Below are 27,992 nucleotides of genomic sequence, written 5' to 3'. Positions count from 1 at the left end.
CCGTCCCCTGGCGTGCAGCAGCTCGGCAGCAAGCAGCTGGCCTTCCAGCAGCAGCTGATCCAAATGCAGCAACTTCAGCAGCAGCACATCCTCAACCTCCAGAGACAAGGCCTGGTTCCCCTGCAGCCCACCGCCGCCATGCAGTCCCTGCAGCAAGGTACGCACACTCGTACGCAATCTTACCGCATGCACGGGACGCACAGAAGACGCACAGGCCTCCTGCGCTCAATGCCACATGTGAAGTCTGTTATGTTACTCAGGCTGTAAAAGATGAAAGAAAAGCCAAGCGGCGGCGTTGTGGAAGGTACTCGTTGGGATAATTGCTCATATACGCCACTAATTCCCCTGTTGGAGGTGTGTGCACTCGTTATTAAAATTGCTAAATACTCAAGCATATCATCAGAATCCTATTTTTATACTCGACCACAGTCCCCTCAATTTGTCTGCCGGGTTTCGACTGCACCGCCCAAACTGACCAAGTTAATGTGCTACAGTCATTCATTTATTCATGCATTGCTCATAAATTAAAATTGGTTACCTTACCTTCAAGTTCCTGCTCACCGGTTAATCACATAGACTAGAAATAAAGTGTTACAACTTCAGTGGGGAAAGAAAAACTCGGTGTTCTTCTACGGGACTTATAGAAAATATTCATATTTTATAAAAGGCACTTTGCGCTAAAGAGGGAAATTTGGACTTTGGTATCTCCCTCTGTTGTGCTCTCCCTCTGTATCCAAGTGGAATTTCCCTGCAGTGTGAAAGAGCCGGCCCATTGTGACGGCTCAGCCAGGCGTGAACCGGCGCATTCCTCGGACCAGCCATGCCACACAAACACACACACACACACACGCACGCACACACACACACACAAACACTTGCGCACAAATGCGCATAATTAAACACTCACACACAACAGAACACAAATGAACACACTAGTGGACTGTTTCAAAAGGCTGTTGTGTCCGGCTGGCAAGTGGTGGGGGGGGGGGGACAATTGTGCGCCGCCGAGAGCTGTAATAAGATTGAGAAGCTACTCAGATGGCTCATCAGTGCAAATGAACACTAAATACGCTGAACACATTTTGGTGCAGCCAAGTAGTCGAATGTATTACTGTGACGCTAACTTGATCTAAAGCACTTTCCTTTCACTATCAGTGAAAAGTTACAGGAACGGAAAAGTGCAAATTGCAAGGTGTTCTTTAACTGGGCTTCTTAGAAAATATTTCCATATATTTAAGCATATTTAGTCCAAAGTCAGTCGATATTTGTTTCCAGCAACGTGCTTGTCTCAGTTGACTTCACACGGCACAAAGGACGGAGAGGCCACACAGCTAAATAATTGAACCGACTGACTACATCCAGCCAAGTATTTACATTTTAAATATCATATAATAATTATAATAATAATAATAATAGCAGATCAACCATGATCTTCACAACACCAAAAGTAACAAAGTGAGCATGCTCATTCTATTCAAACAAATAAATGTCATCAAATAAAAATAATATCTTCTGAGATCGTTCCTGTCAGCAAAAACATGCCAAGCAACTAAATTTGATATCTGGAGAAAAAAAAACAAAAAAAAAAAAACAGCTCACCTAATATGCAGGCGATGGGGAAAAAAAACACAACTAAAAACTAAACTTTTGACATGTTCTTTCATTGGGACGGCAACAATGCAAGGTTATAATTGTGACGTGCCCGCCCCTAATGGAAGGCAGCTGTATTCTGATCTTTTGTGTGTATTTTTTATAATTATTCATTTCTACAAATGTGTTTAAGGCTCAGCTGCAAATGTGTTGACTTGCTCGTCACTCATCAGTTGCTCACTGGAGTGTTTTGTGTTTTCATTAAGCGGTTGTTTCAAGTTTTGGACCGGCCCGATAAGTTAAACATGAGGAAACGCTCCGCATTTTTACACTCGGGGTGTATCCATAGATTGATCAGGTTTCGCGGGTAATAAGTGCACACGCAGAGAACTTTATACCAACAAGAGGCCTCATTCCTCAACAGTGAGAACTTTTGTTTTGGCGGGACCGCTGGAGAATGCAGTCAAAGCAGACATAATATTTGTATTGCTGCAAGGTCGCCGGGTGTGTATGTGCGCACACGTACGGCTGCGTGCTGGCAAAAGTATGTGCGCAATGAGATACATTGGAGCGGACTGCGGCGTTTTAGGCATCTTTCCTGCTTTGAAATTGGAGCAGAAATAACAAAGCTACGCTCAAAGTGTACCCTGACCCGCTTGAGAAAAACAGTGCCAGCGACAGCCGCCGCACTGCTGCTCCACTGACGGAATTGCCATTCGTGTTTGGAATGCATGTATAAATTAGCTTTTGGTTAGCTTCAGCTGGTGCTATTGTCCTCTTGCAATAAATCTCAGGGGCCCTAGCAGTTGTATGGTTTTAATTAGTAGAAATTAGAAAAGGCTGTCTCTCTCGTTCTCTCTCTCTCTCTCTCTCTTTCTCTCTCTCATCAATATTGTATTAATCCCAGTCCTTCTCAATTTAGGTCTCATAAGCATACATTACATTAAATATCCTCATTGTGATCATCTTTCCTCCATCCAACTTCTTGGTGAACTGACAGTGTCCCTGTTTTGCAGCCATGTGTCCGTCGGACCTCCAGCAGCTGTGGAAGGAGGTGTCGGGGGTGCCGAGCAGCGACGAGGCCTTGAAACAAGCCGAGGGCCTGGACTTGAGTACCAACAGCTCTAATTCTACCTCAGCCTTCCCCAAAGCGGCCAGCGCCCACATGCCACTGCACAGCCTGCCCAATGGACAGAGCCACACCCCAAAGAGAGACAGGTACAGGGAAAGTGCATGGATAACGCTAACCAGACACAACATTAGGTACACCGGCACAATCTAATGCGATTTAAAAAAAAAAAAAAATTGGACAAAATAATAACAAGGGCATTTTAGTTGAACTTAGTGTTCCCCGAATAGAAAAAAAATGCCCATCAAAATTTTGGGGAACATAACCAAGTACAGTTTGGTAACAAATGAGCAAATAAGCATTTACAGATCAAGGTTATAATAGTTTTCATTTTGTCACTTTTGATTAGTTTTAGTTTTATTTTTTTTAAATGGATATATGAAGAAAAAAGTCACAAGTCATTTACTGCCATTGACGGCTAAAGACGTCAATCCATTTTAAAAAGTACATAGTGTAATAAAGTAAAGTGCAATTCTCAAACAACTCTCCTTCCTTTCTCTGTATCTGCAGATGTACAGCATTTTTATTTGATTTTTTTTAACCTTTATTTAACTGCGAATGGTCCAATTGAATTACAAAAACTCTTCTCATGGGGAGTCCTTGCCAAGACAATTTGGCAAAGATGAACACAAGGCAAATTTTATTAACTCAACTTTATTTATACGGCTTTGTGAAACAACCGTTACTGCATACAGTCAGTTTCTTTTTATCCGTTTAATTTATTTTCCCTTTTTTTTTTTAAATGTGTTAGTTTCCCGTAACGCCAGTAACCTTGGCATAAATCTTATCTTATTGTGCTCTGCATTGGCCGAGGTAATACATCTCAGTTTGGATTGACAGCGTCAAAGAAGGCATTCATTTCACAACAACGTGATTATTGCGGTTGCAGTTATAATGACGCCATCCAAAATTAGATTCGAAGGGTGTACCGAAAATCGTGGCTGGCGGTTAGTGCCCTTCCACTGTGTGACCTGTCGTCTTTCTAATTCACACGCTCCCTATATTTCAATTTCCTGCCTTCCTTTTCACTTTTTAGCCGTTCTTCCCTCGCGACACATGCAACAGGCGCACGCAACACACCACGCAGCGCCAGTGTGTTAAGTCATTTGATAGAGAGTGTGGCTTGAGTTATGTATGTGCTGCCAGTATGCTGTCAGCCACATGCTAATATGATATATAGGAGAGGATGAACGGGAGGAAGGAAAGAGGTGGGATGGTTTAAAGATTGAGATGGATGTCATTCTGCTGGCGATGTGTTGAATGGAAGGAGTATAAGCACTCTACACGTTATATACACTATATATTAATTATTCCGAGGTGATTTTGTCCCGTGGCTGTACGAGCTGCTCATGGGCTTGTCTCCATTTTTAAGAGCCAGACTGTTTGAGTGGATATCCTCCTTCACCAAGGCAGACAGTGGCGATGACCATGCCCCCCCATACTCCAAAGGCAGCCAACCCCCCACCAGCCAGTGAGTAGCACGCACACACACACACACACTCACACACACTCGGCTGGCCCTGACTTTGGAGGGTGGTCCAAGAGTGATCAAGATGAGTGGCTTCAAGGAAATGCTCTCATTGTATCCAAACAGTAGACGCCGAAGGAGGCGGGCAGGCATTAGTGAGTTAGCCTGCTAAGCTAATGCATGGCTGATGTGGAGGAAAATGTGGTTGCCAGCAGTTTGTCACGGCTGCTGTCTGAGCAGCTTCTGAGTTGACTCAACCACAGCCAACACACACGCACACACACACGCGCGCACGCCTACACATCCACTGCCCCAACTTTTGCATGCACATTAGATCAGGAGGAGGTGAAAAAGAAAAAAAGGGAGAAGGAGTGAGACGTGTTTCCATCTGCAAAACAAATGTTTTTTGTTAGATGACCTTCTGATGTTGATTTGGGAGGATCCTCATTCCGGTCTTCGCGCACACACACACACACACACACACACACGTGCACACATATGTACGTATATGCGGAGACAGCAGTTGCCAGAGAAAGTTTGGATCTGCATCTGTTACTGGACTTGCCATATACGTACACATTCTACTCACACAGTATAGAGTGTTTGTTTTGCCAAGAGCACAAGCCAAGCTGGCCCAGTTACTGTAAGCACACGCTTACCAGAATAACCATGGTCTGATGGCGGCCGCTGCTAATCAGTCTTGGAAAGAGTTGGGGCCGCGCCGACTCTGCGTCAAGACCTGAAAGGCAAGAGCCGACAGCAAAATGAACACACACACACACTCACACGCGTGCGCCACATGCACGCCAAGGACAAGAAAAGGCAGGTCATGGACTTGAAAATGTGCTTCTGAAGTTGCTGGAGCGATCCCGTTATTTGCCTGGCTTCTGTAACTGACCCCACTCTGCTCTATCATCCTTTCGCTGCACTTGGCTTGGAGAGCGGCACGAGCTAACCACACTCAGATGGCTGTGTTGTTGCTACTGCTGCAAACAGTTATTCATGTGTGCGATTGTGTGGTCGATTGACACTTTGCTGCTCTCCATTCTCGCCTTTATTGACTGCGTATTGTTTCGCAAGCCCTAACCGATCGCTCTCCTCGCAGTCACGAGGAGCACGCCGGCTCCCATCCTCTCTATGGCCATGGAGAGTGTAAGTGGCCTGGCTGTGAAGCGCTCTGTGAGGACATGGGACAGTTCATCAAGTAAGTGTTCACATTGTTCTTGTTCGCCCATATTTTGCAGTGCCTATTGGTGTTGATTTAAGCTGCGGGGCCTGATGTCTCCCTCCAAGTGTTTTTGGTTATTTTCCTACCATTTGGCAGTCACTCGCTTCTTTTCTCATTAACCACAGACTTTGTTTTCAAACCACATCAAAACAGTCTTCAATTCCATCTTGAATTGTAACACATTGCCTGTCATTTAAAAGGCTCAGGGACCCAGTTTCATTCGTGTATTAAAAGAAACATGACATCTTATCTGATTGAGATCACTTGTAGGAAGATGAAGTAAAACCCCAGTGTAATGTAGAACGTCAGTCACACACGCCACTGATGTATTTTAGCACCTCTCCAAGTCTTCAGTTGCCGTTGGTTGCATCACATTCAATGTTAGTCGTAACACATTTATACATGTGTATACGTTGACGTCATTAACACTTTACTAGCAGTGGGAAGAAAAACGTGCGGTGATTGGTGACCACAATGTAGTTCCCGAGATATTTTGGATTTGCTCATGATCACCAGGTCCTTATAAGCACAGTTTATACACAAACAAAATTGCAACAAATACCTCTCTGTGCAAAAATGTGTATCATTGTGTGATTTTGAAACTGTTTAAAAAGCAAATACTTGCATGCACAATAGCACAGATTTGAATGCTCGTCTCTCATCCGTCACGCAATAAAATTCAATATTCAAAGACACAGCAGCCTTTGTATGAATACTTTAAAAAAGTTAATATCTTTGCGCAGACTGGACCTGATCGGCAGATTTTTTTTTTTTTTTTTTTCAATTTGTTGATCGGTGATCGATTCCAAAATCCTGACACTGTACAGCCTATTTTAGACTCCCAATATGGATCATTAACTGCCTCAGCAAAACTTTTGATGCATAAATGCAGTCGATGCTTATCCCACAACAGAATGATCTCAATCCGTTTCATTTCAGCTCCAACCAAAGTTTCATTCTTTGTCAGTGTTGTGTTCCCGTCCTTCCTGTCCACAACTTTTCTGGTTGTTATTAGCCAGTCTGAAGTCAATTGAGGATTCTGAGTCTGGCCTTGACACCCTGTTAGTCCCCCCCCCGCCCCGTCACACTCGCACAAGCAGCGGACTTCCCGTAGCACCGCGGCAGCTCACGAGGGCCTCACCATCTCTTAACAAAGCCCCCAAAACAAACTCACCGTCATTATTCCATTTTTTACGGAACAATTAAGCTATTTGAAAAGGCGGGAGGGATATTAATTAGCCAAGGTGATGAAATCGGCCTTATCATGAAAGTGCTCTCGGTGATCGTGATGGCATCGGACAAGCAGATCAAAGCTCGCAGGCAGGCTGGGAAAGTTTGGAGAGGAAAGCTGTTGTTTGGTGTCTCATTTCACGTAGCCTCAGGCAGATGGAAGGAGAGGGAGGGGTGGGGGTGGGGGGGCAGAGTGAAAGTGTGCAAGCGAGAGGGAGAGAGTTGAAGATGAGAAAAAAAAGAGGCGGTGACAGCTAATGCCCGTAAGTCCGACAACGCTCCCCCTTTCCAGCCTGCCTTTGTCATCGCCCCATGAGGGTAGCGGCAAGAGCAGAGGAGGAAGACGCTCAACTATTTCGGCCTTTCTTCCCCCCCTCCCTCACCCCTTGTCAAAGTCCTCTGGTATAACATTCAGCCTGTGGTTGATGGGCCTGGGTATGATGTGGGTTAAAGTCTTGTCTGCCAGCACTCAGAGGAGTAAACAGAGCCTCATTGTGGGCCACATCCAAAAAGAAAACCTGCTACTGTTTATGTCCCATGGACAGACAGAAGGGAGTTTTTTTTTTTTTGTTTTTTTTTTGGAATGAGAGTGAATCATTGGCATTTCGGGAGATGTGGGAGGGGGAGAGTGGACGGAAGAGTGAGGCGAGTAAAAAAAGGGGTTGGGGTGGGGGTGGGGGGGGGGTGAAGTGAGATCATGTTTTTGTTATTATTATCGTGCACTTGTGTTGAGCCATGGATTAGCCATGCCATGACATCATTGTTTTTGTTTCATTTCAAGCCTCACTCCGATATTGCCTAACTTTCCGAGGTCTGAGTTGAAGACTCGCGCACGCGCACCATCATGTGCAACTCACATTCGCCCGAAAACAGTGAGAAGAATGCTTCCTTTGGATTAACACCACATGATATCATAAAAAGTCCCTCCGGAGCGCGGGCACACACACTTTTACGGATACGCGCTGGCACAAACACACAGTGGGCGGGCGGCAGCAACCTGTGAATAACCTTGGTGATGACAGAGGAGAGAAAGGAGATGGAGGAAGGCAGACAGGGAGGGGTGCAGTGGGAAAGATCAGAAGGTCCCAGGTCCTCCCACAGTGGAGGAAACAAACAGCACCGGCACTCAGTCACATCCGAACACACATTCATATGAAGCCGAGTGAAGTTTAGCAAGAAGCGCGTCTTAAGATAAGGTTTTGGTCCATAACACATGAGCTCATATCCAGGTGGTTGTCTTGGAACATGGCTCACTTAGCACCAGTGAAGTATACACACACACACACACACAACACAACACAGCTGCTGCGTCCTTCACCTGACAAAATAAACCAGTACATTTCTGAGACACTTCGTAACGCTCGGCGAAATCAAGTGTGATAGCGCTCCAAAGTCATCACCAATGAAGAGTTGCTTTTGCTTCCGTTCCAGAAATGACTTAACCCCGTCCTATCTTCTTTAGGCACTTGAACAACGAACACGCCCTCGATGACCGCAGCACTGCTCAGTGCCGAGTCCAGATGCAGGTGGTCCAGCAACTGGAGATACAGGTGGGCCGCTCGCACGCGTGCACACACGCACACTCTTAATTGTCACCACTTCCCAAACAAAAGCCCCACCCGACTCTTTTCAAGCCCCTGGATGACGCGAACTCGTCGTTTATGGAGAGCAGCGGAGCTTGTAATTTAAAAGGAGCAGTCGGCGGGGAAGCTGCCATCGCCGCTCCAATTATAAAGCTGCTCTGGACACCGGCGAGAGCGAGCGAGGCGGTGAAGGAGAGGAAGGAAAAGAAGGAAAATAAAAAGAGACATGAGCAAGAAAGCAAAGAGGGGCCGTGTTGCGTGGCCTTTTGCCGCCTCATATTCATATTCATTTTCTAGAATGGTCATATGTGTGCTGTATGAACAAAAATATTGGGACACATGGCCTTCGTGAAGTGAAAATATTTCAACTTCCACAAAACTGGCAAGACGTTTACGGTTTAAGAGCATGCCGGATCTCTGTTCCTGTTCAGCATGAAAATGTTCGATGTGGTTCTTCCTCAGCAAAGTCATCCAAGCATACCGTTTAAGGAACAAATACAGGATTCAATAACTTATTGGAAGCACAAAATTGTCCAAAAAGTCCAAAATGTGAAACATTTTAACAGTTGCTGTCATTTGAAACTCATTTCCTATACTGTGAAATTTCACGACAGTACATTAATTCACTTCAACAAAATGGCAAAACCAAATTTTAACAGGCCTACCTTGAATTGGTGCAAAAATGTGCATTCAAAACATGTCACAGATGCATTATTACACAGTTATAACGTTTCACTCGTGACATGACTTCAAATTACCCAAAAAGAAAAGGGTGACTCCCCACGCTTGTGGTAAACATTCTTTTCTTTGAGACGCTGAGACCTCCACCAGGGAATACAAAGTGACAGAGGAGCAGGCGGCGTCACGTCACATCGGAATGTCCATCTTTATCTCACTGACATGTCACCTCGTCCCTCAACAGTCACACACGGCACGCACACGCGCATGCTTTGCGGCAATGTTTACATTTCTAATATGTACGTCGTTGCAGTGTGCGTGTGCGTTAATGATGCGAAAAGTACATCGAGAAGCCATACTCGGAATCTCGCCCGCACACACAGAAAGGCGAGCCACGGGCTATAATGGTACCCATTTAAAGGCAGTCAACAATGTCAAAAGGGAACAAGTGTTTCTGCAGGCTAGTGCGAACGTGTGAGAGTGCTGCGGGTGCTCTCATGCTTCTCTCTGCCGTAATACCGCCTCAATATAGCACTGTATTAGATCTGCGAGAACGAGAAAAGTGCATAACCTGCATTGTGTTTCTCACAGCTGGCAAAAGAGAGCGAGCGACTCCAAGCCATGATGACCCACCTGCACATGCGCCCCTCAGAGCCAAAGCCTTTTAACCAACCTGTAAGTTCACACTGGCACTCACTCTCATATTTTCATGGTGACATGTTCCTTCAACACTTTTCATTCATCTACAAATTTAGAAATAAATTGGAAGAGGTTTATCTCCGGAGCTTCTTGGGAGAGCAAACGCTGTGCATTGTATGTCGTTTGCCATCTGCGCCCTCTATTGACAAGAGAGGGTTAATGTTTGGTCAGCTACTTCTCAATTTTATTCTCTTTTTTTAACCCAAATGGGGTTCTTCATTATTTTTATGCAAGATTTAAAGAGAACAATTTCTCATCTGCTCGGAGAGGGAAATACCAAAGCAGGTTGATGAGGGCTCGAAATTAGATGGTTGTGAAAGTGTGTGTGTGTGTGTGTGTGCACGGTTTTGACCATATTGCTTGGCGTGCTTGTTATTAGTCATCTGTCTAATGAATATTTCATTATTCAGATTTACGAAGACTCCTATTAAAATATGAAGATGTTGGAATTAATTGTCAATTAGAGGAAGAGTGTCATAATTTGAGTTGATGTAAATGGTGCAGCTGAGTGGCGCACGCGTGTGTGGAGGGTGTGTGTGTGTGTGTGTGGCTGATGTGTGGTTGGCAGGGGGGGGATCAGCCGCCATTATCATCTAATGGGAAATCAGGAAGAGGCGTGTTCTGTCACCGCTGATGCCGAGACTCTGGGTCAGGGATTGGAGGAGGAGGGGCAAGGGCGGGGCGTCGGGAATGGAAACAAAGCTTGGCCTCAATTAACAGGGTTCGACTGTTGCCGTGGTGATTTGGAAGGGTTGGGGCGTTAATGAAGTACCTGTTAAACAGGCCCGCCCCTTCGAGTCGGCTTAAATGGTGGCGAGAGGAAAAAGGAGTAAAGCTGAGGAAATTCAAACACAGACATGTCCTCACGGAGGTTTTAATTAGTCCTAAACTAGTCGTCCTAACCTCTGTCCCAGAGTGGCTGTGGGTTGTGGTGTGTGTGTGTGCATCCAAGGCCCTAATTGGACGGTATTCTTCCGTGAAGACTTGGCCACCACAGAGTGAGAGAGTTTGTGTTCCTTACAAACATGCTGCTGTGTGGTTTTGTTTTTGCAAGCAGGGTTAATTGCAGGAGCGTTTTGTGTGAAAATATATTTGACGTTGTGTGTGTGTGTGTGTGTGTGTGTGTGGAGGAGGCCAGGGTTTTAAAACGAATAGAGGACAGTGTACTCAACTTGAATGTGTAAAGTTTTAAGAGTTGGTTTGCCCACATATTTCTAGTTGGTCTAAATGATGGGTTTGAGGTCAGGGTTCATTCACAACAAAGTCTTTGCTTGGTGCACTGATGCACGGGAACGCTAACGAAGATTTTAGACGACCTAGATGCAGATGCTCTGACTTAGAGTGCATAAAATAAGCATGGAACAAGTTATTATGTTTTACCTAACCTCCGTTGTTCTCTTCACGTAGTTGAACCTGGCTTCCAGTGGCTCTCTGTTAAAGCGGGACAGCGACGTCTACCCAGAGGGTCTCCCTCACCCCCCCACCTCAGCCGCAACCCCCATCACTCCACTGCGCCAGGGACCGTCGGTCATCAGCTCCTCCAGCCTTCACACACACTCCCACTCCCACGCGCACGGCGTCGGGCCCATCCGTAGGCGCAACTCCGACAAATACTGCACCCCCATCGCCTCAGGTAGGCCGACATCCTGCCTGGTTGTTTGCGTTTCTTTATGGAGACAATTTCTGATGTTTTTTTTTTTTTGCGGTGTTAATTCCAACTCAGAGCTGGCTCAGAACTGTGAGTTCTACAAGAACGCTGATGTCAGGCCTCCCTTTACCTACGCTTCTCTTATACGTCATGTAAGTCTCTTCACGGCTCCTCTTCCTCCCGTCCCGTCTTCTCCTTTTCATTTTCTACCGTTTGTCTCTGCCTGCAGGCCATTCTGGAGTCCCCTGACAGACAGTTGACTCTGAACGAGATCTATAACTGGTTTACACGAAAGTTTGCCTACTTTAGGAGAAACACAGCCACGTGGAAGGTAAGGACACATCAAATGTGCGCATCGCACCCTCTCGAAGTAAATGGGGTGGAGATGTATAAGCACAGTGTACCATCGGCTCTTATTACTTATACACGACAAATTGATGAAAAATTAGTTTGGAAATCAGAGGCCAGTAAAAATTTGAAAGGAGGATTGTCTTGGATTTTTTAAAGTCGAGACATTTTGTAATTTTGGTATTTTAGCAAGTCAATTCACAGGATTTGCTTTCATGGGCCACGTGTGGCAGGCCAGATCTGGGCCCCAGGCTTTGAATTTCACACCAGTGCCTTAAAATCTCAATTTTAATTTTCGATTGTTTAAAAAAACACAAAATCAGTGTTTTAATTTATAAAAAGATGTCTTTGTACTCCACTTAACTTGTGTATTTTCCAAGCATTTATTGAGAGTGTGAATGGTTGTTTGTGTAAGTGTGCCCTGCCATTGGCTGGCAACCAGTTCGGGGTGTTTCCCGCCTACTACCCGAAAACGGCTGGGTTAGGCTCCAGCATGCCCGCGACCCGTGTGAGGATAAGCTCCTCAATGGATGGATGGACTTAAACGTCATGATTTTTCGACTCTTTTTTCAGACATCCACTGTAATCATAATCAAGCAATTGACTATGGTTGAAATATGTTAAATCAGCTCCAATAAATAAACGGGTCAAACGTTGGAAAATGTTGAACTACAGTGAATAAATCCAATATTTAAGTGAGTGCAGCTTCTACTGTATAGTGAAAAATAGCAAGCCCTACTTTAAAGCGCATATCGATTACATTCATGGTCGGAAATTATACAACACGGACTTTCACGCGGCCTTAGCTCAGCTCCTCAAAGACATGACTGATTGGACAGTTATTGGCTCTTTCCGTCTTTGACGAGACACTTTACACTCTCGTTTTCCTCCAAGCTGTCCTCTCACTCCTCCGCCTCACGCTGCACATCCACTGCCTCATTACAGAGCTCGCTCGCGCAACTGGCCCCATCCCACCATTGCAGGTGCTGACCCATTTCTGCCGAACCCACTCGCTTATTTGAGTGGCAGCTCCTCAAGAGAGAGTGAGCGTGCGAACGTGGAGGGAAATGGGCACCTAGAGACCATGACCTTCTTTCTCTGCGTCCCAAAAGTGAAGCGAGAAGGAGCAAGTGATGAGGGGAAAGCGATAGACGCAGCCTGGAATATCATCTTTAAACATAGCCTTTATAAATATATCGACCTTAAAATATGACTCTTCTCTGGCCTTATGTATTTATACAGCAGCACAGTGAGTCAAACAGGGCCGTGAAGATGTATGTCCTTTAATAAGCCGTTAAATTTCATGAGGGGAGCAGCGGTGTCAAGTGAGTGGACGTCAGTGATCAGGCGAAGGCAGCACCAGAGAGAGAGAGAGAGACAGAGACTCAGAGAGAGAGAGAGAGAGAGAGTACCAGTGAGAGCACAAGATGGCAGAAAGAGTGTGAGTGAGTGAGTGAGTGAGTGAGTTGGGAGAGAGAGAGTAAGGCAGCACCAGAGAAAATGTGTGAGATGGGAGAGAGAGAGAGAGTGAGTGGGTGAGTGTGACAGAGAGAAAGAGAGAGAACGATTGAGTGAGTGAGTGAGTGCGTGCGTGAGTGAGAGAGCAATAGAGAGAGTAAGGCAGCACCTGAGAAAGTGTGTGAGATGGGAGAGAGAGTGAGAGAGTGGGCGAGAGTGAGAGAGAACCATTGAGTGAGTGAGTGAGTGCGTGCGTGAGTGAGAGAGCAAGAGAGAGGAAGAGAGAATAAGGCAGCACCTGAGAAAGTGCACGAGATGAGAGTAAGAGAGTGACTGAGTGGGTGAGTGAGAGTGAGAGAGAGTGAGTGACTGAGTGAGTGAGTGAGAAAAAGCGAGGAAGGCAGCACGACAGAAAGAGAAGGTGGGGGAAATAGAGCGAATGAGAGAGTTAGAGAGTGTGTGTGAATGAGAAAGTGAGTAACTGAGAGCGCAAGAGAAAGAGTGAGTTAGTGCCTGAGAAAGAGAGCACGAGAGAGAGAGAGAGCAACTGAGTGAGTGAAGAGTCAATCCGCAATATGACCTGGCCAAAAACAAATGCAATGATTGGAACATTTGGGCCGCAAATCCTATTAAATTTATGTAAAATGTAGTTGCTGTCATTTAGCTTTTTACTGTGCTCAAGCAAGAAAAGAAAAATATCGTCACCTATACGTCCTATTAATCAAACACAAGTATTGGCCATATACATGAGAAGCAAACACCCAGATTCTGCTTTTGTATTGTACACGATCAAATGTTTTTTTTTTTCTTTTTTTTAATTAGGCCTCCTGAGCTGGATGGATGAGTGACATGAGTGTTGTGACCCGCTCTAAATGACTCCTAATATTTTAACTGGGAGAATCAGGCTTTCATCACGCAGACAAATGCAAATAACGCCTTTATAGCACCGGGCTGTCGAGTGTGTGAGCGCGCATCCGTCTGTGTCTCCCCGCGCGCGTGTGTGTGTGTGTGTGTGTGTATGTTTGAGCGAGAGTGCGTCGTCAGGGTGGCAGGCGGAGATTGGGGTCAGACTCATTTACAAAACTTAGCATCGCGGCTCAGGGGTTGAAGGGATGCGGGGGAGAGCGGGTTCCTGCGCTGATTATGGCTCGTGTAATTGTGTGTGTTTGTGTGAATGTGTGTGTAATTACGGCAACGAGTGATGCATGCCTGGCCTGTCCCTCCCTCTCGGCTTAGAACAGCATGTCAGGGAGAATATGCAGGATTTAATTATAGACGAATTAAAATTGGTAATGAAATTGGGCATGAACACACTACAAATGGCAGATGAAAAGGGAGGCCTGTCCCTGGGGGGGGGGCGGACCAAGATAGCGGTGTGTCTGCGTGAGTGTCTTAGTCTGCGTGTGTGAGTGTGTGTATGCTTGATGACGGATAACAAAACTGTGAGATAAAATGAAAAATGCTGCGGCGCACGCACAGATGTAGCATGTGTAGAAAAGCAGATTTTAAAAACCTCATGTTCCCCACGTCACTTGGATATAATATTGACATTTTTATTCGAATGTTTGACGAATCATACCAGTTCTAATCTTTACGTGCAAAATATGTCGTGAACTGTTTTGTTGTCATTTGTTTATTAATAATATTGCATTTTTTTTTATTGTAGTAATGTGACTTTATTCTTGTAATAATAATAATAATAACTATTCTCTTAATGTTTGGGAGAGAATAGTAAAAATTTATTTTTTTTTGTTTGTTTTATGGGTGGGCCTAATACTCCAATAGTCGTTTTTGGTAGAGATTCATTTTTTTCTATTTTCATATACAATAATTATTCAATTTCCAAGCTACTTGGAAAAAAATGGAGAAAAAAAAAACCCCTGCAAACATTAAATTTCAATCATGGTTGTATGATTTCTTATGAAGGAAAACAATTTGAAATGAAATCTGTTTCCTCTTTTCTCCTTCCCCAGAATGCTGTGCGCCACAACCTGAGTCTGCACAAATGTTTTGTTCGCGTTGAGAACGTGAAGGGGGCCGTGTGGACTGTGGACGAAGTTGAATACCAAAAGAGGAGACCACCAAAGATGACCGGGTAAGTTCACGCACACACACGCACACCCCCCCCCCCATACGCGTAGTTTTCCTTGGCACATTCGACATTAACGTGAGCTTGAGCTTACGGGTGCTGGCATGATAATTACCTCAATGGAACTTCATTTACTGTATGTGCGGTGTGTGTGTGTGCGTGTGCATGCGTGTGTGTATTCCTTGTTAGTCAACACCATTAGCAAGCAGCTGTGTGAGATGCACGGGAGGAACAAACCTTGTTAGTGAATGCAAACAGATGTTCCCTCCAATTGCCAGCAAAACTGAGGTTAATTAAACGCGCACACACACCTGCACATCAGCGATCAGATCTGCTGTTGTGTGTGTGTTTTTTCACTGTGTGTATGTTTCTACTTACATATTTGTGAGATTGCTTCGAAGTTTTGGATGACGTGACATTTCCACATATGTGCCCAATCTGGCATCCTTGTCACTCCTATCCTCGCTGTCTCTTTCTCCCCCGTGCGTGTGCGGGGGTGCGCGTGTGCGGGTGTGTGTGTGTAGGAGTCCCACTCTGGTGAAAAACATGATTTCAGGCTTGGGCTTCGGATCCCTAAACGCCAGCTACCAGGTAAGGAATGCCCTCCTACTCCATCTTTCTCTTGCTGTGAAACACACACACACACACACACACACACACACACACACCCCGGCACACACGGGCCAATCACAATCAAGGACACTAATATCAATTCCCTTTTATAATTAGCAGATTCCCTAACGACGTTCGCACCACTCCCTCGTCTCCCTCATGAACCTCACCTCCCACCTCCCTCTCTCACACAGGCGCCACCCCCACTTCCACACTCACACACACACACACTGTCATTTTGCACAAGGCGTCAAGTAGTAGTCAATTAAGGTTACTGCATAAAATTATGGCCCGTGGCAGCCAAAAATAAATAAATAAAACCATCCCTGAGCCGATGAGGGTTCCCCACATCTTTTGTCCTTTTTGTTTTTGCATGTGTAAAAGGGCAGCAGGGTGGATGCGAGTGTCCAAGTTGTCTCCTCCACCAGCAGCTGGATGCCAGTGTGTTTGGAGCGCTGACAGACGCTGCCCTCTGTTGGGGGCACTTGTTTGCTCCCCCTGAAGTTGACGCTTCACGTGTTTGTGCGTGTGTTTATGTTGAGGTTGTGCCTCCATCTCTCTCAACATGCCTGTTGAGGCTCTGAGGTGAAGGCGCAGACTTTTGACAGCCTCCTCCAAGACTCGTGATGTGGAATGTCTTGTGTATAAGTGCCCCCTAGTGGTTCGCTAAGTCGTAGCCGCCAAAGCATGAAAGCATCATTTCGAGAATGATCTAGCACAAATTTCGACTTCTAAGGGTCGAATATGGTAAATCAAAGTATGCAAAGTCCACATTCTTCACCTTGAATTCATTTAATGTCGTGAAATCAATCCATCTTTGTAGGGGAAATTATTTTGGGGGGTTTTGTATACATTTTATTCCATGTGTCCCCAGCTAGATGAGTAAGTCAGAAGTTTAGGATTTTTTTTTTGTTGTACAATGCAGGCAAACGACGCAATTTTTTTAACTAAAATTTTAATTTTTTTACTAAAATTTTAATTTTAGTATTTGTCACGGGTTGCTAAAAAAAAAAAAAATCGTTGGACTCTTAGCACACGGCATTTTAATGCTTTCCTACGAAGTTAATGTATCTTTTTGGAAAAAATGACTCTGTGGGTTACATGTAAGCTTTTTTTTTTTTTTATGTGGGTGCAGGCGGCCCTGGCAGAGAGCAGTCTGTCCCTGCTCAACAGCCCTCCCCTGGTGACCCCTCCATCTGCAGCCAGCCTCAACATGCTGCACGTGGGCCATGATGATGTCAGCTCCACGGTGGAGCAGGTCAACAGCAACGGCAGCTGCAGTCCCACCCTCAGCCCTCACCAGTACAGGTACACACACACACACACACACACACACACACACACACACGCGCTACAATCTCCTTTTTCACTAATTGCATATCAGGCCTTTGGGGATGGTCCCTACCTGAGAAATGATGGGCTGTTCTAGCAAATTCCAACCAACCAATGACTACTGAACAGAATGCAGTTTACATTTTTTCTTCTTTACGCCATCGGATAGGATGAGATAACCCTTCGTTGCTCACAGGGTCAATTGAAGTATCAACCGGAATTTTTATTTAATTGTGAGTCCTCGCGATCCGTTTATCACTCGGGGAGAAGTTTTCTTTTTTTTTTTTTTTTTTCCGTTCATGCTTGTTCATTCACAAACACAGTTAAACATGATAAGAACGATCAAAACAATCAGGTAGAACTGGAACGTCCGTCTCAACAGACATGTTTTAATTGCTTGAAAAATGTTTGCGAAAGAAGCAGGTTGTTGCTTGATCGGAAGTGCCTTTCACATTTTTGCAGGGCAACGGAAATCCAATTCCGCTTGAGCCAATTTTCCACATTTTAAAAGTAACACGATTCCCGCTGATCCTGAAAATATATGAAAAGGCATTCTATCCATGAATCGAAATTCAAGGCCTTATTTGTCTTAAATGAATCTTTCAAAAGTCTTAAGTCAAGTCACAGTCAATTAAAAGGCAAGTCAAATCAAAAAGTCTCAAAAGGCTTCCCAGGCCCCATAAAAAAAAAATTCAAACATAACAAGGAGGATTTCATGACATAAATAGTCTCAGATCTCAAACTAAATTAACATTCTTAAAAAAACTAATGAACTAAATGACTCTGATGGTAAAATCACGCCACCACCAAAATGGAACCAACAAAAAAGTGACGAGATTTGTGCTTGCCACGTCGTTATTGAAGCAACTTTGAACAACGTTGGGGACATTTGGAAATCGGCCTGAAATTAAATTTGAAGTGAACTAGCCTTAAGGAGATTGTGGCTGTCAATCGCTAACGTGCGTGCCCGCCTCCTGCAGCCACGCGGTGCACGTGAAGGAGGAGCCCACCGAGATCGAGGAGGACTGTCGGCCCGTCTCCCTCCTGGCCGGGCTCACACACAACCTGCCGTTGCCGAGCGACGACCGTGACCTGGAGGACGACCTCCCCGCCGACGACCTGGAGTAAGACGGATCCGTCAGTCGGGATCGGAGGGGGCGGGGCTTAGTCAGAAGAAACGATCGCAACACTTGAGCAAAACGAGAGAAAGGAGAGGGGGGGGAAGAAAAAAAAAAAACGAGAATGTTTTTATTTTTATTTGTTGTTATGAGCAAGCAACCAAGGACGACATTGAGAAACTCCAAACAGGGTTTGAAGACCTCCGTTACTTTAAGTCTGTGGAGCACTGCTTTAACTTCACGTCTCTTACCACAAACACACGCCTACACACACGCACGCACGCGCACACACACACGCAGGCGCACTCCTTCACTAGTCGAAGCCTCCTTCAGCCTCTCTGTGGAGACCCGAAGACCTCTTTTCCTCCTCACGCAGGCTGCCCGGCTAGCCGTCTAGGCCCACATCAAGTGTGTGTTTCCACGGGAAATCACACACATACACACGTGTGTGACCATGTGTATATAGATACGGAGCATTCGCCAGGGGAGCTGTGCCGTAGAACACCTCTCCATCTTCGAAACTTTGGAGTCAATCTTTCATCAGATCCAAAGTTGCGTTCGCGTTTTCAGGATGGGAAGAGAGGAAAAAATGCTTTTCAAAGAATACCTCGGACTGCGCCCCAACACATCCGGAGAGCTCCCGTCTCCGCATCCCAGACCGGGAGGGGGTGTGGCCCCTCTTTGCTTGTGAGATATTCAAAAAAAAAAAAAGAGAAGAAGAAAAAGACATTGTCCCAGCCACCCAAAAAGACTGCAAGAAAAGGAAAATCCGGTGCTGTCTCTTCTCCTTTGTTTGGGATGGAGAGATGAGTTTGGAACACTCATAGAAGAAAATAGCCGGGAAGTGTCTATAGAAATATTGTGACTTTAAAAAAAAAAAAGAAAGGAACCTGTCAACGACATGGGAAAAAAAACGTGGTAGCTTTATCATTTCTTTTTTTTTTTTATTTGATGTTATTATTATTCTTTATTTTTGAGGAGCATTATTCCCATGGTGGTGTTTCTGTTTCTGATGTATCTTTTCTGCCAATGCTGGTTTATTTTTGTATTGCTTTTGTGTTAGATTTGTTTTCCACTCCATTCCGAAAGAGTATGAGAAAAAAAAAAAGAGAGAGAGAAAACGCGCAGTATTGTCCCCCGCTCCCTTTCACTCCCAAGTGTAGCAGGCTAGAAATTTGGAAATAGCACTTAAAACTTACCATTATCCAAACAAACTATTTAACAGCATTTTTTTTTTTCTTCGGAATTTTGTCTCGTTCATTTATTTTGGTTGTTTATTTAGTTGAGAGATATCAGTAATGCTTTAAAAAAAAAAAGAGAGAGAAATATAAAAATATATATTAATGCAGTCAGAGAATACCTCATCCCACACAAGGTTCCAATTTCATCAAGAAACAAAAGGGGGGACTTTTTTTTGCGTGGGATACCAAAACGTGGCTCCGTTCAAAGCTCTGTGCTCGTGATTCGTTACCGTGTCGACGCGATCGATGATTCAATGTGTGAGGATGTGTTAAAGGAATATCACGTGAGATTTTTTTTTATTTTTTTTTTTTTATATATTTTGTTCCGTGAGCAACAAAACATTGCTTTCTCAACAGTGCCATACCAAATTGAACATTTGTTGTTTTTCAAATCTATTATCTGCCTCTCACTCCCGTCTTATTTTTGTTACAGGTAACCAAAGAAATATTTAGAAAACCAAAAACCCTGTAGTTTGTTTCACCCTCACCCTCCCGTTTACTTTTTTTAATCATTATTATTATTATTATTATTTCAGTCTCCTTTTTGTTCCTAAAGAACAGGCCAAAAGACAACAAAACAGGAGTTTGAGCTCTTTTTATTTTATTTTTTAACGTATTGTTTAAAAGTTAAACAGGACTTTCAGTGCTGACCATGACCGCAAACCAAAGTGTGAGAATCAAACAAATTTGAAGTGAAAGCTTTGTTTTGGTTACAAACTGCTCCTATTAGATATGAGGCCAAATATGTATAAAAAAAGGAGTATTAAAGCTACACTAAAAAAAAAAAATTTAAAAAGCAAAGGTACGAGGAAACCAAAAAAAATCCCGTTTTTGTTTACTAAAAACTTGCCACAATCTGACCATGAAGATGAATTGAATGTCACATGACTTCATATTTCAATCATTCCGATCAACTTTATACTGACATGACGATGATGTCATTATTTGTCCAAAATAACTCAATTGTCACTTTTCTCCTCACAACATTGTGATTTCTTCTCGTACAATTTTGTTTTTTTCTCTATTTTCAATGTGGCCCTAATACTCCTTGGTACAAATAAGTACTAACGTGCACAGTTCCTCTTTGGCAAGAAAAAAAAAAAAGCACTTAAAAGTGAAAGCGTGACTCTGCCATGTTCAGGCTAATGTGTGTTCCAAACACAATCCCAGGACTAAGTCATTCCAAATATGTGTAGCGAGGAATCGTTCCATAAAGAGGGAACAAATAATAAAACTCAAACGATACCAACGTAAGAGGACAACAACCAAGGGACGTCATGTACAAAACAAGTTCACATTGTCATTCTTAACCTTTTGCACTTGACACCGTTTTCTTATTTAATTGGAAAAAAAAAAAAGCTTTGCGTTCAAACAGCAACTTATTTCTTACAGGAAAAAAAAAAAAAGAAGAAAAAAGACAGACCAAAAAGAACACTACCTCCTTTTGGAACTCTCTTCAATACCCCCCCCCTTACATTCTTCCTCAATAATAACAATATGTGGACTCCCTGACACGTACGCGTGCTTCAGCCCAAAAACAAACATGATGGACTGTAAAGACTACCTCGCCTTAGCTGCGACCTGTCGCGCTCTCTGCAGCCCAACGCGTCACTCGAGTGTAACATGATGGAGAAGCCCCCGAGTGGGGCGATGCGCTGTTGCAGGGAAACTGTTATCAGGTGTGATGATAGGCAGAATTTAACACACACACACACACACACGCACACACACACACGCACACACACACACGCACACCGGTGGCACAGAAGCATTGAAGCAGGGCGACATGGGTTCGTGCAAACAGAGGCTCTGACCAAATATCCAAAGACACCCCCCCCCACCAAAAGCAGTAACCACTCCCTGAGAGGACACACACACACACCCACACACACACTCATCATGGCTCCTTCAGTCCAAACAAGAGGAACTGCTGCATTCAGTCGAATATGTAGATGATCTTGTGCTTTAAGGTACACCTGTAAACAAGGCACTTTTATAAAGATTGTTCACAGGTCGCCGCGTAACATTTCTTGGCATAACATGATGTATTCTTGTATATTAATGATTGACTTATCTCTCCGGGGCATTCTTTCCTTTCATTTCCGCTTATTTTATTTTATTTTATTTCTTTGTTTTTTTTTTTTTTTGGGGGGGGGGGGGTTTCCTGCACCTGTTTCGCTATTGTAAAGCTTGCAGCTCTGGTTCCTATACTATACTGCTCATGCTGAACTATATGTATTTATCATGTTAAGTACTGCAGGTATCTTGGTTTTGATAGTTTTCTTTTGTTTCCATGTTTTCGGTTCTTCATAAAAACGTCTGGGACGATGATTTTTTTTTTTTTTAAAGTGTATTATCGCAACGAAAAAAAAAAAGGTTAAAAGAATAAAAGTTAGATCAGTGGTTTTAGGTAAGATCTGTTTGTATATTTATCTTAGCTAGGTCTATTTTGATACTTTTTTTGTCTCTGTACTGCATTTATGCGTTTTTAAGGAAAAAAAAAAAACACAAATGGATGAACTAAAAATTGACTTCATTATGTATTGATACCTCAGAAGGACTTTTTTTTTTCTCAATGACAGGACCAAAACCTTTGAAAAGAAAACGAGTGTAAGAATATTTAGCCTCTCTCCTGCTTTACTGTTAGTCCTTTCAGGAGCCAACATTGTGTCCTCTGACCTTTGACCCTTGTCATTCCTTAGCTGACCTCTGGCCTGCAGAGCTGTCAATCATCCACGGGCGGGATTGGGGTGTGACTAGTCACACAGTTCCTCTCTTAATCCCGCAAAGGCAGATGAAATGCTTGCATTGCATCCTTTCTTTTTTTTTTTTTTTTTTTTTTTACTTTCTTTTTTTTTCATCGTGGTCACGGTACCAAAATGTGGACTGGCGCTCCGAAGATGCAGCTCTCCGTCTGACTACCAAAGTCCAAACTCCTGAACTGTAACCAAACTGAAACCTTAACCAAACCGAAAGCGAGCTACTTCCAAAAGTCTCCATTGACGTCACAGATCACCTTCACTGATAGCTGTTCTCTCTTGTACATGCGTGTGATGGACGGCCTCGGTGGCGACGGCGCCACGTGTGATTGGACGCTTCTTCAGGCGTCTTTCAAACAAGGGGTGGGGAAGGGACTGTCAAAAGTGGAGCATCGACGCTATTTAACGAGTCCGAATGACCACTTCAGCTCTCCTCTGGTTAAACCTTAGGAATGTGTGTACATTTTCAGCAGTGACTCTTCAGTGCGTTGTTACTTCATTTCACTTTATTGCTTTGCTTATTTTGTCGCTATTTCTTGTTCTTTGCAAGTGTCACCAGACTTAGAGGCGGGGGGCTGGGTGCAGGTGGCTTTTAGACACAGAGTGGAGCCTCCATGCCGGGTAGCCATGTTGATGCCAGTCACTGCCCTTTCTTTCATGCTGTATAAAACACACAGGCACACACGCACACACACACACATACACACAAACATGCATATATCTGTGTATTTGTAACCTGAATCTTCTTGTGTCTGTCCATGCAGACAATAAAAAACTGTACAGTAGGTCTAGTTGCATGTAATCTGTACTAATTATTGACAATGGCATTATAAAATGCAATAAAAATACTTATTACACTGTCCCATGTTGAGTCCTTGTTACTTTAGGGATTAATAATTGTAATAATTATTATTGTATGGGAATTAAAATGTATTTACTGGAACATCAGATTATAAATCAGAAATTTACTGAACTGTATAATGAGGTGTGTGGTTTTATTTCTCTTCAGCACTAACAGGACAAAATTGGGTTCCAAAAAATCTAAATTGTTTTTTTTAAACAAGCATGCGCAGTTAGATTGACTGCAATATAAGAAAAAGACAAAAGAGAGATAAATTATATTATATAAATATGTTAGATATCGCAGTAATTTAATTGAATATTTTAAACGCGACCTGCATTTACTTAATCTAGGTGTCGATATGTAATAAAATCATTCTTTTCAATTCATGATTTTCACACAGCAGTTTAAAAAAAACAAAAAACATTTTCTTCCTTAATGTAAATTACCTGAAAGATAATTCACTGATTTACCACATCGTCAAATTGAGTCGCGTAAGGTAAAACCAAACAAATGTTGAGATGAGACGATAACAAATCCTGAGTCAAATTTACCAATGTTGTGTTGTGATACAAAAAGCAGCCACCAGGAGGAGTAAACAAACCGGACAACACAAGCAGCATGTCACAAACAAGCACGCGACGACAAACAGTCACTGACATCATCCCGCCAACAGGGTGAGCCAGAGAGTTCGGAACACATTCCTACCTGAGCACATTGTGATGCAGTCGCAGTGACGAGCAGGCGAGAGGTATTTACGTTTCAAACTACTGTAGTTCTTGTCACCTTGCGCTCTGCTTCCTTTTCTTTCCTTGCGCTTTCTCTCGCTGCAGGTTTGGCGCATGCCCTGCAGCTTTATCTTTGAACCTCAACTCTGCATACGTTGCCACAGGGAGAGAAGGGGAAATGGTGGCATTTTTTTTGAAACTCCTTTATTTTGGGGGGAAAGTTGAAACTTTCATCTTTCGCTTTTAGGGAACTTCTTTAAGTCATCTGGGAGGAAATTCACTCACTCCTGGCACTGACACATGCGGGTGACTTTTACTTTTGGGAGAAGTCTGTTGGAAACGCATGTGCAAACATACAGCGGCGTGTATCCGGTACACTATGTGGATATATGCTTGCGCAAGGTGAGCCAGGGTGCAAGGCAACATAAATTGGTTGTTTTTGGCGTGTCACATTGGTGTTTGGCTTTCTTTAGGAATGCTCATCTGGACTGAGTAAATATTAGGTGTGAGGGTATGGCTGAGTTTAGACTTCACCATTCCTTCTTGTGAAACTTTTAAGTCTATTTTCTTCGCATATCAGCTTGCATGCTGAGCACTGAGGTCCAGGCAGACCCTATGAGTCACTAAATACATTTAGTGTACTGTACATAGAGCCATGCTGACATTTTTTCTCGCCCCACTTTTACTCACCCTGTCATCCCCCCCCCCCCCCCCCCCCCACCTCCATGTCTGTGGCCTGCCACAGTGGGCCGTCCTCCAAACAGCATGTTGACTCACTAAAAACAACACAACGTGCCGAGTTGAACTACGACTGCAAGCGTTCGCACGTCTCCTTGATCGACGGGCACTTCACTCTCCGTTCAATTTAATATGTACAGTTTGTTAATTACATTTTACAGTACATCAGGGTCGGCATTCACCTGTTCACTATTTTCCCCCCGATAACCTAGCACTTGGCCATTTTGTCACTTTCAGTCAACTAAAAATGACATCACAGGGCTCAGGTAATCGCGACTCACCTTTTTTGTGAAGCTGAGCTATGATTGGTCGTTAGCTGAGCCCTGAGCAACTGTGATGTCATTTTCCTGTTCGTTATTGCGTTGGCACGTTGCGAAGTTCTTTACATTTTGTGTTTCTATTAAATTGAATTGACATTACAATCGAAGTAGTATTCTTTGAAAAATAATCAGTTTACTTTAGTACTTGTATTAATACATGAATCAATAACGTGTAGCAAAATGCTAATTTACATACAAACCATGCGTGTTTCATATGAAAATGATTTTGTATTTGTATGCAACATCAGGAAAGCTTGAACTCACAAGATTTATTGTAGTTTTTTGTTCATCACGTTTTATTCATCAAGTGATTTGTCTCTAAGCCAGTTCTGGAAGGTTGATTTATCTTAAGAATAAAGCTGTTTGTATTTTTTTTTTGTAGTACTTGGTTGTTCTGCAAGGGGAGCCGACAGAATGGAAGGAGAACAAAAGCAGCTTTAAAAAAAAAAGAAAAAAAGAAAGAATGAAGCGGGTTAAAGCAAAGAAAGGATTTCGTAATAATCGCGTTTCTTGTTTTCTTCTTTGTTGAATTCAGTGGCAAGGTCTGTTTCTTTCCTGCCAGTGCCCATCATTTGAGGATTCACAATCATTTCCAATCCACTGTGCTCATACAATGCCTTGCATGAATGACATCCACAAAGCTCAGACGTTATCAATGACTTCTCCACCTCACAATCTATTTTATAATATTGTGCTAAGAGAAATAAAATAGCGACAATGAAAATACTGTCTTTTCTCCGAGGTGTTATTTTGATTGACGTTAGTTTTGCTGTGAATACGATCAAAGAGAGCCTGGAAGACATCAAATATACAAAACTGCCGTTTATTGCAAGAGATACGTTCCAGACACTCGGGCGGTGCATTTCGCAACTGGGCCTTCAGTGAGGACTCAAGTGACCTAATCCACCTTTTAATTCGACCATTATTACAACGCAATTCTACAAAATCATATATTTAAAAAAAAAAAATGGAATCTAATGATGTGTCACATTACAGAAAGCGAAACGATCAGATCATTACGAGCAGTTCACGATCGACAAAAGATGTGCTCGTGTCAAGGGCCAGCACTTGTGATTCTGAAGGCCCAGGGTAGATTATATTGATTTGACAACACATGAAAAAATAAATAAATAAATTTAAAAAAAAAAAAGTTGAACACTACGAAAAGGGGATAATCGACTACTGGAAAGAAATTAAAACAATTTCATGAAAGATGTGAAGGGAGGTCAGGTAATCAAAGCAACTCGAACAAACACTTTATTGGTTCTTGTAAAAGCTTTTCATTGATGCAAGAGTTTGTAGCAAAAAAATGCGAGAGGTCAAGAAATGGAGAGAACTGATTCATGCAAATACACATTGACCATTTTAGCGAGGGAGAGCGAGAAGACCACAGCTGCAGAACAAAAGCATCTTTGTGAGTGATTGGAACCACATTTTCAACCTCTTCCTCCTCCTTCTTCTCCTTCTCCTCCTCTCTCCCAACCGACCGCGCTGAACGACTCGAACAATTCACGACTAAAGTTTAGAAACGTTCTGTGTGCGAGCATGCGGCTGCAGTTTGACTTGTTCGCACACAAACAAACTTTCTCGTATCAGTCCCCGGGCTGGTGAATGAGTAGGGCAGTGGAGCAGCGCTTTCCTCAGTCCTCCTCCTGGCGAGATGAACTTGCTTTTTCTCACTCTCTTGCTCGGCTGGCTCTGAGCGCATTGGAAAGCCTCAGCAGAAGCCTCAGAGGCCCAAGCCAGACGACGCGCATGTCCGCGTCCTATGAGAACGGTAGAATTGCTTGAAATATACCCGAGGATGGCTTGGCTCTCTTTGTGAGGACAACGTGCCCTTGTGCACAGTGGGGGAGCACACCGTCGTCTCTTTAATATGCATCTGTGCTTGAGAGCAAGGTTTGACTCACTGAGAAATGCTAATTTAAGTCTAAACTGTCACCGTATGTAGACTTCAAGACAGACCGGTTGTATGAGGTTCCGTCACGGAGAAAAAAAATTCATTGCATTAAAATAAATCCTATGGCCTCGAATACAATCATACAAATATAATGATTAATCAAATTTTAATCCTTGCAAAATGTAGAGAGGGAAGAAAAGACTCAAAAGATGAAGCCAACCACATACTTAGTTGCTCTTCTTTCGTTGTTGTTGCCAACTCGGCCCTATTCAACTATTCATACCTGAATGTGCAATTTATTATTAATTTCTACATATTATCATAGCCTCTTGCTTAATCATTTTTGTTCTGATTAATAAATATGCGTCATTGTCTTTCTAAGCTATCTGGCTAAGCAATGGGTAAGCGCTGAGACACTTAGCTGATCAATTCAAATGTTAGCATAACTTTTAAAGCACTAAAAGAATTTTGCCAGTACCAGGTTGAGGTAATAACTAATTTTATACAATAAGGGAAAACACATTAGTTATGTGTATGGAAAACAACATGTTCTAACTTTTTACAAGCTAGCTACTTCATGTTACTTCGACCTCCCTAAGCAATGGGTTAGCTAGGAGCCACTTAGCTTATCATTGAAATGCTAGCCTAACGTTTAAAGCCCTCAAAGCAATCTGCCAGCACCAGGTCAAGGTAATAACAAATTTTATACAATAAGAGAAAAACATTAGTTATGTCCAGAGTAAACTAGATTTTATAGCTTCTTACAAGCTAGCTACTAGCTAGAATCTTTATGTTAGCCTACTAAGATATATGTGTTTTAATGTGTATTCCCTACCTCTTTCCTAATTATGCGTATGTACTGCATATGTAGTTTAGCTCGTGTAAATACTAAAATAATGCTTGTTGCGATAGTAGCCGCGGCTGATTCATATTTGGAGACTGATTTTATTGTAGTGTTAGAGGTGAGGAATGTGGAACAACACTGTCATATTTGCCTGCTTGGTGCGCTCGGCCGCTGCATGGCTCGGCCTTGTTCACCTCAGAAATAGACCAAAAGATGAAGCACAAATCATTCACACTAGGGCACACCATCACCGTGTCTAACGTGTTTAAGTGCTAATAACAAACAATATCGGGTCGTTTGAATTAGCATGAAATGCTACATGAATTCATGAGCACCATGTTTAATGAAAAATTGCACCCGCTAACAAACATTCCACACTTGAATACGAGGTGAGTCCGAAAGATTCCACGA

At 43.3% G+C, this 27,992-nt stretch overlaps 1 protein-coding gene across 8 annotated transcripts in view; it reads left to right on the top strand.

The window, feature by feature from the left end:
- The window catches only part of foxp4 (forkhead box P4), a 90,893-nt gene extending 67,823 nt beyond the window's left edge, over positions 1-23,070 (top strand). For 2 of the 8 annotated variants that reach the window (XM_088309002.1, XM_088309000.1), the window contains exons 6-18: positions 19-157; positions 2,607-2,808; positions 4,092-4,190; positions 5,293-5,391; positions 8,108-8,195; positions 9,498-9,581; positions 11,013-11,238; positions 11,329-11,405; positions 11,483-11,584; positions 15,033-15,154; positions 15,673-15,739; positions 16,896-17,068; positions 18,073-23,070. In XM_088309002.1, coding sequence (XP_088165128.1) covers positions 19-157; positions 2,607-2,808; positions 4,092-4,190; positions 5,293-5,391; positions 8,108-8,195; positions 9,498-9,581; positions 11,013-11,238; positions 11,329-11,405; positions 11,483-11,584; positions 15,033-15,154; positions 15,673-15,739; positions 16,896-17,068; positions 18,073-18,220 — 1,626 coding nt within the window. In that variant the 3' untranslated portion in view covers positions 18,221-23,070. Of the gene's footprint in view, positions 1-18; positions 158-2,606; positions 2,809-4,091; positions 4,191-5,292; positions 5,392-8,107; positions 8,196-9,497; positions 9,582-11,012; positions 11,406-11,482; positions 11,585-15,032; positions 15,155-15,672; positions 15,740-16,886; positions 17,069-18,072 lie in introns of all 8 variants that reach the window. The other 6 variants (XM_088308998.1, XM_088308996.1, XM_088309001.1 and 3 more) reach the window with 5 other exon arrangements.
- The last annotated feature ends 4,922 nt before the right edge of the window (positions 23,071-27,992 follow it).

The sequence above is a fragment of the Idiotropiscis lumnitzeri genome, chromosome 11 (genome assembly GCF_059441095.1).
Source record: "Idiotropiscis lumnitzeri isolate Australia: NSW breed Sydney's pygmy pipehorse chromosome 11, RoL_Ilum_1.0, whole genome shotgun sequence".
NCBI classification, from domain to species: domain Eukaryota; kingdom Metazoa; phylum Chordata; class Actinopteri; order Syngnathiformes; family Syngnathidae; genus Idiotropiscis; species Idiotropiscis lumnitzeri.
The sequence above is the reverse complement of the archived record's forward strand: the minus strand, read 5'-3'. Positions and strand labels throughout refer to the sequence as shown.